The 13,079-nt window shown below is 38.5% G+C and overlaps 1 protein-coding gene across 4 annotated transcripts in view; it reads right to left on the bottom strand.

The window, feature by feature from the left end:
* Positions 1-5,412: 5,412 nt before the first annotated feature.
* Positions 5,413-13,079, bottom strand: part of UBE3C (ubiquitin protein ligase E3C) — a 79,493-nt gene continuing 71,826 nt past the window's right edge. For all 4 annotated transcript variants that reach the window (XM_084509492.1, XM_084509494.1, XM_084509493.1 and 1 more), the window contains one exon: positions 5,413-9,969. In XM_084509492.1, the coding sequence (XP_084365618.1) occupies positions 9,799-9,969 (171 nt within the window). In that variant the 3' untranslated portion in view covers positions 5,413-9,798. The remainder of the gene's footprint in view (positions 9,970-13,079) is intronic.

Here is a 13,079-nt window from a genome sequence, read left to right as displayed (position 1 = left end):
GTAACTTTGCAAGCACAAGACTAACAGGACAAAACGATAAAAAATTAAGTGACAGCTCTCTCCCTTTTGACCAGCTTCCTGTAGAGGTGAACAGAGAAACATACATTCAAGAGTGGTTTCAAAAACATACACGTTCATGGTCTTGTTCTCCAAGTTTCTGATTGTTTTCTGATCAGAACAACGTTGCTCGTTGGTAAGCAGTGATGGAAATGCTGTTTTCATACCACCCTGCCCAGTGCCCTGGTTGCCTTAACCCGGTGTGGCAGTGTGCCCACCTCTTGGGTCTTCAGCTGGGCAGCTCAGCCCCCACAACTTTCCAGGCTAATGGGATCTACCATCTATCATAATCTACCCATTATGTGTCCAGGCAAAGTCTCTGCTTCTCCCAGATCATCCAAAGTTCAAAAGAGATATCGTGGCTATGATTATTTTGCTTTGAAGAGTAGCATTCTGATAAAACAATGTCCTATGGTACGATTCCATGAGTCATAACTGGAGTCAGCTGCTGCTGAACCACCTTTTTACCTCAAGTTGCATAGCTCAGGTACCACAGGGCAGGGCCAACCAGTTCCCAAAGAATTCATTACAATTCTTCTGCCCCACTGTTTGATGTAATATTTAGTCACACTCGTTTCAGTTCAAAGTTCTCAGAAGTATGTTTAAGCTTTAAGATTAATCATATTTGTGTCTTACAATAGGATGAAAGTCCTCAAAAGAGAACTGGCCACATCAGTACTTTCCACACAATAGAAGGGCCCATTACAACCTCTGCATGAAAAGTTGACATGCATAAAGAAAAGAAGGAGGAACTACATCAGGTAAAGAGCCAAAACCACTTTCACTCTCATTTGAGGTAACAGTAGATTTTAGAGGCAGGATTGTAGGTAGAGGAAACATTAGATCTACTGATAGGCATAAAAAAATAAAAAATAAAATAAAATAAATAAATAAAAAAAAAAAAAAAAAAAAAACAGAAAAGCTTTTTGATTCAGAAAACCATCTGCAACTTTACAAAGTTATTTGCAAAACTGAAAGCAGAAGTCTTCAGTATTTCTATGGTTTGCTGCTGGCAACAAAAGCCTTGAATGTTGTGCTAATGAGCAATAAATCTGATATTCCTGACAGAAGGGCTGGGATCAACATCCCAATAGCAAAATCAGACGAAGCGTGGTGGGTCTGTAGAAGGTGCTAGCAAACACTCAGGCAGATCAAAGTGCTGAGCTATTGAAGTGCTGAGCTATAAATCAGAATAAACTGGTACCAAAGGATCCTCACTGCTCAAGGATTTTCCTCTCTCACCTGGGAACAAGAGGCAAAGATCAGCTTTCACTTTCATGTAACTTGAGCTGCCAGTAGTCAAGCATCCACTTTAAGCCCTTTAGACTACAAGAGAGAAGGAGGGGGCACCTCCAGGGCGTGATTTATTCTACTCACTTTGGAGACATACACATGTATTAGTAAAGAAAGAACCCAGAGCTCTGGCTCTGGGTTGCCTCCCTCCTTGGAAGTGCCCAGACAGCCACCTTACAGACGGCTGGAGGTAAGTGAGATGAATTCAGGCCTAACTGGTAGCTATAACCTAATGATGGAAACTACGTGGCCTCATTCCAGGAGGTATTAGCAATTCGCAGAGTTCCCAGATTCTTTTTTTTAATCATTTTTTATGACTTATGGAGGTCAATTATGAAAAGCCCATCAGAACACAAGAAATGCTTGAAAATGCTGCATTAGAGCGAGATTAATATTAGTTTCTTTCATGTGGTAATGGCTGCAGTCTTCCTGGCCTGCTGCTCTCGTCTGCTGCTTAATGCATCCAGTTTTTCTATTTACAGATTTACAGAATCTATTTTTGGTGTTAGCAAAGAATATGAGCGTATTTATCAAGGACTGTTCTCACATCATTTAATTACAGTAGTACTGGCAAAGTAATTCTGGAAAGTGCCACTTAATTAAATATAAGCATTAACTTTTTGCTGATAGCTTATCAGAAACAATTAGACTTGAAATATGGGCAATACACCTAATGTTTAAAACTTTAAGTAGGAGCATTAAAAGCACAAAATAACCAATTTTCATTAGAATTCTCCAGAGTTTTTCTGCTGAGCACAACCTCCGTTTTCATCAGTATGGAGCTAGGTAATCAAGAGGTTACAAGTTTATCTGCGCTCCTCTTTGTAACCAAAAGCCTGAGCAGAGTGGATGCTTTTGATAAGAGCTTGAAACACTTCAGGGTAGCTGAAGTTTCTCCCAATTCCTCATAAAGTATCAGATGCATTCTAGTGATTATTTGGGATGCACAGACAACAATCTAAGAACAGCTGTGGGCAGCCAGAGGATCTCAAAGCTTATGGCAAGTGTTTATTCCTTACAAGGAGAGCTTGATCAGCGTTTCTGTTTGTTAATTTGATCAGGAAAACGCTTTCTTATCCATATAACGAAGACAAATATTAGTTAACAGCATGTCATTTTTCACCAATAGCTGGATAGATCTAATAGATAAGGAGGTCTCAAACATCTGTACAGAACTTTGAAAGTTCTGTTTGTCTGAAAGCAGAGAGGAGAAAAAGAAAAACATTACAGCAGTAATGAAAATATATATATTCTTAATTAAAGATATGAAGGCTAGACGGAATTCATTTCTTCAGAAGGTGTGTTTGACAACATACAGCAAAACTACATAGCAGCTGATGAGAGATGTTTTTCCTAGATGTAACATTTGGGTAGGCAGAAGTAGCAAGATGATCTGCAATAACACCATCTGGCGATGCCTGTTTCCTTCTTCAGCAGCCGAGAGCTATGTGTAACTATAAACACAGGGGAAGATAGAAATAATGCAACACCTCTTTCCAGTCAAATGTTACACAAATGTTACTAACAGTTGCTCTGGGAATGCAGAAAAGAATAATCTTGAAAATAGCAGGATATTTGAGCAAACTGTTTCTATGAACACATTAACAAATCCTGCAAACAGAATGCAGAGCAGGTAAACTTAGTCCCAGACTGGAGAGCAACAATTCTGGCAATGACGAGCGGCAATGATTTAACCATTGCACAAGAAAAGTTCATCCCTTGGCAGCATGAAATGAAGCCAGCAGGACATCTCTACGTGTTATGCTTAAGCAATCTCACTGGTGCCAGTGAGAATTCTCACATTTCTGCTGTTGACTGTCCGACACGCTTTGCTGGGTTGCACCTAGAATTGCGATGCCAACTTTTGTTGAGGTCAGCAAAATTACAGAAGTCTGTCCAGGAAATTGCAGCTTCAAACTAGATGTTTGATAGCGTTGGTGGAGGAAGAAGTGAATAAGCATTTAGGTGATTTAACGTTAGTCCTACAGTTCTGTATTGGTGTTTAGCATCATATCTATAAAACTGAAAACAACAGACCTCCATTTTTTACTGAATCTCTCTGTTACTTTGCAGTTAATAAAAGATTTCCAAAATGATTGAAAAGACAAAGCAACACTAGAAATGAAAAAGCAAAGACACAAAAATCTTAAATCCAGCCTTGCAGGATAAGTGTAATCTTTTAACAACTACAGACATCTACAGGCAAGGAAGAGAAGTAGCGTTTGCCTCGTCTCCAGTCACATAAGTCTGGAAGAGTCCACGAAAGGTATTTTGAAGATGCTATTCTATTCACTGAACAAGTCAGAGAGAAATAAATTTTGCATGAGGTTACATCCAATAGGAGTCAAAGGTAAAATAACACTACAAGTCAGCACCCAAGAGAAAAAAAAAAAAAAAGAAAAGAAAAGAAAAAAAAAATTCATTTTGAGTCTGCAAATACTTAAGTCAAATTACTTTTTTGTCAGAATATCTTCAAAATGTACTTTTACCAAATTAAAATTAAATTCCTAAGAGCTTTTGTGCTGTCTAGAAACAGACCTGCACATTTTTCTCTGCATACCTGTACATACATGTATTTTATTACCAGTATTTTCCCTATCATGCTATAATAGTCATCATCCGCCTATATTGTAGGATATGCTTACAAGGCACATCAAATTTCACTGTACGCAGCAGATTCTGGCTATGATCTGCACAAAACAAAGATCACACTTGATAACTGAACGAAATACAGGAAAAAAGAAAAAAGAAAAAAAAAAAAAAACACGTAGAAACTATTTTAGGTTCTGTGAATTCTTTAGTTGGGTCTTACCAAGCTTCCTGTTGTGAGGTAGCAAAGCTTTGCCCACACAGAGTTGAATGTTTTCTATTTTTTTTCTTAGGGAAACTCACTACTTGTATTCTTTACTCTAAAGACATGACAGAACTACCTGGATTTCAAAATCCACACCTCTTGCAAAACACATAGCTCTTGTGAGTGAATCACTGGCCCTGACTGTGACGCAGAGTAAGGCTGAGCTGAGAGCTTCGTTTGCAAAAAAATCCTGACGCAACAAGGCAAAAATGGAAGGTCATATGTCTTTTACAGCCCAGTAAAGAAGAGAGCTTTGAAACTAAGAAATACCTTGAGACTTCAGTACTCATCCAATTCTGTACGAAGTCCTGTGCCTGGCAAGGAGTAAACCCATGCATCGTTACAGCCTGGGGGCCAACTGACTGAGAAGCAGCAGAAAGAAAATGACCTGGGGTTCCTGGTAGGCAAGGTGAATACGAGCCAGCAGGATGCCCGTACAGCAAAGAATGCCAACAGCATCCTGGGCTGCACGATGTGGAGTACTGCCAGCAGGTCCAGGGAGATGCTGCTCCCTTTTTGCTCAGCACTGCCGAGGTATGTTGGAGTGCTGGGTCCAGTTCTGGGTCATCCAGTACGGGAGAGAAATGGACGTGCTGGAATGACTGCAGTGCAGCATCACAGAGATGACTGAGGTTTTGGAGCGTCTATAGTATAAGGAGGGGCTGAGAGCTGGGGTCATTCAGCCTGGAGAGGACTTTGTAGTGCACAGGGGCAGAACAGAGCACTTAAAAGAGGTGCCCTGGACAACTTGCTTGGGGTGGTCCAGCTTGAGCAGGGGGTTGGACCAGGTGACCTCCAGAGATCCCCTTTCAACCTCAACCACCCTACAGTTCTGTAACTAAAGGCAATGGGCACATGCTAAATACAGGAATTCATGTTTAAACCTAGCTGAAAACATTTCATTGTGAAGGTGACTGGCCACTGGAACAGGATGCCCAGAGTCATGGAGTCTCCACCCATGGAGATACTCAAAACCTGACAAGGCGAGGCCCTGAGCAACCCGCTCCAGGTGACCCTGCTGTGAGCAGGGGGCAGAAGAGGCGATTCCCAGACACTCCTGCCAACCTCAGCCATTCTGCGTTCTCTGAAATGTGTTCAACTGGTGGAACTTCACAACCACTCTTCGCCTTGTGCTGTTTCTCAACACACATCAGAAGTTGTATTGGCTTTCAAGACTGACAGACACATACAGAAAAACAGGCAAGGAATCTGGGCAGTTGTATTTTATTAATTCTTTTACCTAAATGATGAAGTGGCCTACAAGGTGATTTTTTAAATCATTTTCTGTTGATCAGACTTTCAGTACCAGGTAAGCTGAAGAATATGTGATGCTGTTTGAAAATATTCCAAGATAAACATGCACAACATTAACTTCTTAAGCACAATTATGGAACTAGAGGTGTATTTAGCAATGAGAAAACTAGAAAAGCAAAGAAAATAATCCTAATTATCAAAGAAAAAAGAAACTACATCTTCAGAGGGTCTCATGTATGTGCTGCAAAAGAAATTCCAGAGGATTCTACAATAAATGTTTTCATACACACTTGCTGACAGAGTACAATTCATCACTGAATTACAACTTCTCTTGTTTTCAACCATGGAGCAAGTTTTGTTCTTCCCAAATGTTCTGAAGAAGGATTTCAGAGTGTGTGAATGTTCTTCAGTACCTTGTTTGAAAGACGCTCTGAACCAAAGCTAAACCTTGTAGCTCCAGCTGGACTGAGTGGGAACTTCAGAGCTCGAAAACTGAAGCTACAACTTGTCACGTAGCAGTGGTAGCTTCAAGACCACTGAAGAGTTTACATTAGCTTCCCTTTTAAAAGCGGTTCAATACTATTAAGCTCCAGCCAGAGAACACCAAATTTACTGCAAAATGAAAGAAAAGAGCATTTCTGCAAAGTTTCAAGAAAACTCAAATTATTTTATTCACAAAAGCATAAGTCAATAAAAATATAGATATCCTGATCAGTTTTACAGACCATGTTCATTTCTTCTCTCCTTTACTGACAGGCAAAGCAACGTGGAAAAAAATAGTAACAAGCATTTACATCACAAACCATTATTAACACAGATTCATGTATATGAGCAAAGGTTTTAATTTTTTGCATCTTATTATAAATACAAAAAAAAATTTACAGATCCAACAAAACAACCCAAGAAAAACAGCTCTCTTTTCTTCCTTTGCTTCTGTGCTGTACTGTTTTCAGTGACAGAAAGAGTCTGTGCTGTCTCATTGGCATTTAACAAATAGCTTTTGGTTTTAACTCAAATTTAGCATGAGCTCGCTGCATTGCTTGAAGTTGTTGGTTTTGTTTTATTGAATTCCAATCTCCTTTGTAGATCAAAGTAGGATGTTTCTGCTAGATTACTCAAGTGATGCCAAACGCTACTACTAATAGCATCAGGAAGCTCATTTTATTTTAATTACGGAGCATCCCCCACAAAAACAAACTGAAGATATTCTTGTTCAAATCAACCTTTTCCCAGCTTAGTGTTCACTCAGGAAGCTAGAGCCAAATCTCTCTTTTGTTGATGTAAGTTCTCCCTAGAAATAAAAAGCAAGTTTTGTGAAATGTATACAGGCATGGCTCCTAGGGCCATGATGGAAAAGGGGATTAACTAACAAGACAAACTATTCCTGTGTTTTTGTTTTGTTTTTAATATCCAGCTAGCAGGACTAAATGAGCATCCAGAAAAATTCTTGATGAGATAAATAAACCAAATGCTAAACTTTTCCATTCTTTTATTCCTCTTCTATGCCTTTTAACTGTGGAGAGGCGAAGGACGTGTACTCTTCCGTTATAAATATAAACCTTGACAACAAAAAGTTTTTTAAAAGTTTGCAAATTTCCTTTTCTTTGAAAAAACAAACAGAAAATGCTGCCTTTTTTCAGAGTACTGATCTAGGAGGACAAAGCAGTGAAGTATGGAAATTGCCCATATGGAAGGGTTGTCTTGCACAGGAAATAACTCCAAGACCATACTGAGTACTGCCATAATTCTGATGATCAGTGATGTTTCAGGTTAGTTGCACGCAAAGTGCTTCCTGTCTCTGCCCACCTAAACTCTGTGAGCATCACAACCGGGAAGGAGTTTGCTCTTGTTTTTAAAAAACAGAAAATGAGTTTCCACGTATAAACAATTCCTGCTCTGTGAGAGCTATGAGAGATCGTTTAGACCACTTAGCTCCTCAGGACACGACCATCTACACCTCTATTATTTCTCATACTCTTGCTCCTTATTAAAATATCCAGCAATAAATCACTGGAAAGCAGGGGCCCATACTTCACCCTGACAATGCAAAAACAGCTGACAGGCAGAACTGAGAACACTTGTTGCCAAAGGAAAGTCCTACCCTCTTCTTCTTGCAGTCTGAATACTGGAAGTGATAGAACGTCGCAGCACAGATTTCCAACTGACTAAATGCAGAATGAAATCTCCAGGCTACAGCTCCACTGACCTGTGTCAGAATTTTGTACTTAATGTACAGAATATACAAAACAAGATCAACGAGTACCAGTTTCTGAAGAAATAAACAGTATTTTCAGTGAACTCAAATTCTCTAATGAAGTTTTCTACCACTGTGTGTGCGATTCTTGCAATTAGATGACTACTGCTACCTGCAAACCACTCTTCCTCCAGCCTACCCTCTGTCTAGAGCTTGTATTCACAGTGACAGACAGGAATAGTGTGCACTGTCTCCTTTTACAAAAGCAGAAAGCATACCTTACCAGTCATGCGTATGTGGCTTGACCCCAGAACAATCTCTGAATATGAGTATTTAATAAATTTTAATTTAATTATACAGAATACAAATACGACACTACCAATATAGCAAAGAATGAAATTGAAAAATAATTTCAAAATATTTAAACCATTAGGTTATAAAATAAATAATGCTTTCTAAGAGAAGTGTCCAGGTTTCCTAATTGAGAGGAGGCAGTTCCACTATTACTGGTCTCATTTTCAACCTCTTTACAAGTTCCATAATTTATGTAGAAAAATATACAAGAAAAGAATTTGGGGATAAAGAATAGGTTGGGTATGTAATATTTAACATAAATAAAAAGCCTAAAGCAAAACCAAAAAGAAAACCAATCATTTTATTTCTGTACATCAAGACTACAAATAGCATTTTAACACTTCATTTATTACCCAAATTAAGAAATTATACATTTATATGGTTACTAGTAAACATCTTAAAATCACTCCGTTTCCCCACATTTAAAGGATATTGCTGGTTACTGCTTCTTAAATATGAAATCCAACAGTTTTCAGTAACAGCACTTTTTTTTTTTTTTGCATAAGTGATGAATACAAATCTGATTGTAAATGTTGATGATTTAAAATATAAAACTAAAGTTCAGAGGGATGCCGTTATGAACCTTACAGTTTGAACTATAATCCCATATTTGAATTGACTGCAGTTTGTGCATGAATACCCAGTGATGTGCCTACCACTAGGGGATCATTTCCTTCCATACGAAACCACTTTTTTCCCCAGATATCCAATCATCCAATTCCATTAAGCAGCATATTCCCACCTACTTGTCTTAGCAGAAATTCTGCAGGCAGGTGGATATAAAAGCTGTTTAATCACAAAAAAATAATGAATTTGACTAGTGTCTACAACACAGGTATGGCATTTAGGATGGAAAGAAATGATAGGGAAAAGGAATGTGAATACCACAGGCTTCAAATATAAAAGATAAAGCCTGATAACTTTGGTTCAAATAATTTTAATCGCTGTTACATGTTCCAAAGTGATGACTTTTGCATGTGCTATCTATGCAACAGGAGTCCGATATATTAAAAAAAAAAAATCTGTACAGGCACAACAGACAGAAATGGAGCAGACAAAACATGGATAGTCAGATCCATTTACGACAGTGTTCAAGTGATAATGATGCAGCCAAAGGTTGAACTTAAAATAAAATAAGCCTGTGCATCTGATTTCTCTGGAAAGCACAAAAAATATCCTAAGCATTTATCTCAGTGCCTACCATCTTGAGGGAAGGTAGTATGGAACAAAATCAGTCATACCTTAATTGCAACAACTCTGGTTTGTAAACAATTCTATAACGTAAGTCAAGATGATAGGTTACCAGTAATGAGCATTTTTATCCTCTCAGTTGTGGGCTATCTGCAAACATCTGCTTTGCTTTCATCTGAAAGATTAATTACAGGATGTTAGCCCTGTCTCATCCCAATGTGCTGCACGGTACACAACTTTATTGCCAGTTTGGGAAATTATTTATACTTGAACAGCACAAAGCCAAAGCTTCATCTTTGGTTAATTTCACTGAGATGTCACTGTTTCTTCAACGTGCTCCTTCTTCGCATAAACACCGAACAACCACACTGCAAACAGCATTCAGTATTTTGAATCATAAAGCAGTGTCAATGTAATATTAATGAAAGCTAACTAACAAACTGTGTTTAAAAATGAAACCTATTTGAGGGCATTTGATAAGACATAAGAGCTGCAGAAATTCGGACAGAATTCCCTTAAAACTGCTTGGGTATGGGTGCTGCTTATCGAGTAGGCACTGGTTCGTTCCTCTGCAGACCATCCAAGTAAGCATCAGTTTGACTCAGCTTAGTTCAAATCCAGCAGCACATTCAATGGCATAGAGGAGCTTGCTTCGCATAAGATTTTCATCGTAAAACTCGGGAAGCTTCAGCAAGTTCATGCAGGTACTGGCAGTCGGTAGCCGGTCTAAATCAGATCCTCCATTGTGAATGCAAAATGCAGGATATAACTCCTGAAAAACGCAAGAGGAAAAAAAGCACGTCAAAAAAAAAATAAATACAGGCCCAAGTCTAACCCCTAACAGCTGACTTTTTTTTTCCCCCTCTTTTCCTTTCATTCTTCGTGATCCCAAGAGCCCTTTTGAATCAGGTAGAACTTCCCTCTCTATCCCATCCCCATCAAAATCGTCCTTGCAAAATACAAAGCCATTTATCTGGTTCTAAGGAAAAAGAAATAATTTTTTATTATTTGTGCACTCTATTCTCCAAATATATGATGCTACAAAAAAGTGAAATACAAAACGCAAAGAGTAGAACTGCAGCATGCAGAAAATCCTAGTTGTATTTGGGAGAAAGAAACAAAGGATTCCCAACCGTAGGCTCTTCTTCCAAAGCCTCCCAAATGCACATGGATCCTATTTCTTCTGTAGGAACAGGAGAATGAGGAGTTCCTGTTACACTGAAGTTTTGTACCAGTGAAGTAGATGCTGAACACAGGGAACTAAGACCACTAGCAGCAATGGAAGAGGATATTCTGTCATGTTTGAGTACTGTATAACTTTTGTTACTGTGGAATGACATGATTTCTTCTGAGAATTGTACCTCCCCCCACCAGCAGGGACGAGACTGTTTCCGTAAACACACACACAAAAAAAAAAAAAAAAATTTTTGCTCTAGCTAATGAAGTGACACGCCATGCCAGTTACAACGTTCTTCTAGTGACATTTAAAAGTATTCCAATTTTATGAACGAATACTATGTGAGCATTTACTTGTCCTGTTGGAGTGATATTCTGAGGAGAAGAGGATGACTGACCAGACTGTAAGCAGAAATTTGATGAAGTTACATCACCACGTAAATTCCTTTCTCTGACATCCAAAAAAAAAAAAAATCCTAAACAAACCATGACCAAACATGCCCTTTCAGTGTTTTCCTTCTAGAGCTTTAGTTTGTTGGCATTCCCCAGATGTATGAATTCTTCATGCAGGTAAGTATCAGGCCTTCCTTTTACTTCACACCTCACTACACACCACAGTATATTATCATTTTCTTTGTTAAATTCAATTGTCTGATACTATCCATGACTCAAGTTAAAGGCTCTTCTTGCCCTAAACAGATTTGTCTAAATTGATCTTTCAAGAAGCCTAAAATTTATCAATTCTAAGGCAAGCACTACTAATGACATCAGATCTGTTTATGCGTTAGATTATGGAAGTATTTACACTAGGGTGGTCTAGAACTCTCAATCAAGAGGTACTTCATGTTCTCCAAATAAAGAACTACCTGTATTTAAAGCAATTCTACTATTTCTTCATAATTATAAAACCATTCAGGTGTCACTGGGATGATTCAGATATGCACAACGACTCTAATAACAGAATCTTGTCAAACCCTGCTTATTCTCATGATGCGATAACCATGGATCTGAGGAACAGGCTTTTGTCTGTTGTATGTAATTTCATATGTAACATTTTGTTTCAATAAATGGGATTTGGTTTTTTTTCTGGAAAAGTCCATAGCAAAAATATATATATATATATATATATATATATATGTAACTTCTAAGCACTGCTTCTGCTGGCAACGAAGTATTCATTTTATCAAACGCTCGCCTGAGGTAAAGCAGTTCTGATTTCAGAAACTGGAAAAAAAAAATCCCAGCTCCAAAGGCAGAAGGTCAATGAGATTCTAAGTTAAATTATTGTTCAAATGGAGGCCTTAAAAAGTATTTCATGGCTAAAATGCTGCATTTTTAGTGTACCTTTCAAAATGCTAATTGAATTCCTCTACTTTAGCTTTAAAAATGGAAAAATTAAGTTCTGAGTTGAAATGTCATGCCAAGGGCACCAGTTGTTGCATAATTAAATACCGTACAGCGGGAAGCTGCAATAGTTGGAAGTGAAAAGTATCATACATTTATTACCTGACCTGATTGGAGCTTAACAATTTTCAACCGTGCTTTAATGATTTTTTCTGTAATAATCACATTTATTAAACTTATTAAACTTTAATTAGCTTTAGCAAATGTTATTTTGAGTCTGAAACTGGCAGTAAGAGTTCCAAATTTTTAAAGGATGTAAAGCTAGACTGTGCTACCTGTAAGGTAGGAATGTCAAAGACATTCCCTCCTCTGGGCTGTCCAGTCTGGAGAAAAGGAGTCCTAGAGTCCCTAGGCTTCCTAGAGAGGTGGTTGGTGCCCCAAGCCTGTCAGTGATCCAGATGCACCTGGATAATGGCCTTAATAAATCTTTATTAAGCTTTATCTTTTGGTTAGCCCTGAAGAGGCCAGACACTTGGACATGAAGATATCTGAAGGCCAATTCCAACTGAACCATTCCATTCTGTTTTAAATTAACATGCACTAGATTTAAGAACAGGCGAAGATTCCACAAAGTACAGCATGCAAAACTCCAAAGCTCTCAACATCACATTGTCATAGGCTACCAAGAGATTACTGCTCGTGATGATACCAATTACCTGTTTCCTTTTCAGTTAAATATTGGCCACCATTTCCTGGCAACCCCCTGGTTTATAGGTAAATCCATTTGAATAAAAATACTTCGGTAATCCACATACGCAAATTACAAGATGACCTGCGTGGCAAGCACCGTGGAAGTAATTAACCTAACTCCCGCTCAGTGCTGCCCAGCAAAGCAGCAGTAATGCCTCTTCACTCTGTTTTCTGTTACCAAGACTTGCATGTGGCTATGCTTGCAAGCCCCTTTTACAGTTGCTTAAAAAAAAAAAAAAATTACCAATTTTTCAGCATTATAGCAATAACTATTTCACCTCCATTTTTTCCTAGCCAAATATCTTGAAGCCAGTTTGTCACCTCTCCCACATACAAACTTACAACTTTCCACGCTTTTGTTACATCCAGTTTTCAACGTGTCACTGTCAGCATTAATATTTTTCCTCCTCCATCTCTTCCAACATCATGCTAGCCACCTCAGAGCCTCTCCTGCTCCTCCCTTCCAAGCAGGGTGACAACATTTCTAGACTTGTCTTTACTTTGTTCCCACACAACCGTTTCCCAGTTCTCCCTTCACTACATGATTGCTGTGCTCTGTTCTATCCATCTTGGTCCCATCTCTCAGTTTTCTAATTTTCCTTCCCACTGCCC

This window comes from Aythya ferina, assembly GCF_964211825.1.
Source record: "Aythya ferina genome assembly, chromosome: 2".
NCBI classification, from domain to species: Eukaryota; Metazoa; Chordata; class Aves; order Anseriformes; family Anatidae; genus Aythya; species Aythya ferina.
Note: the sequence above shows the minus strand (reverse complement) of the source record. Positions and strands in the feature narration are given on the sequence as shown.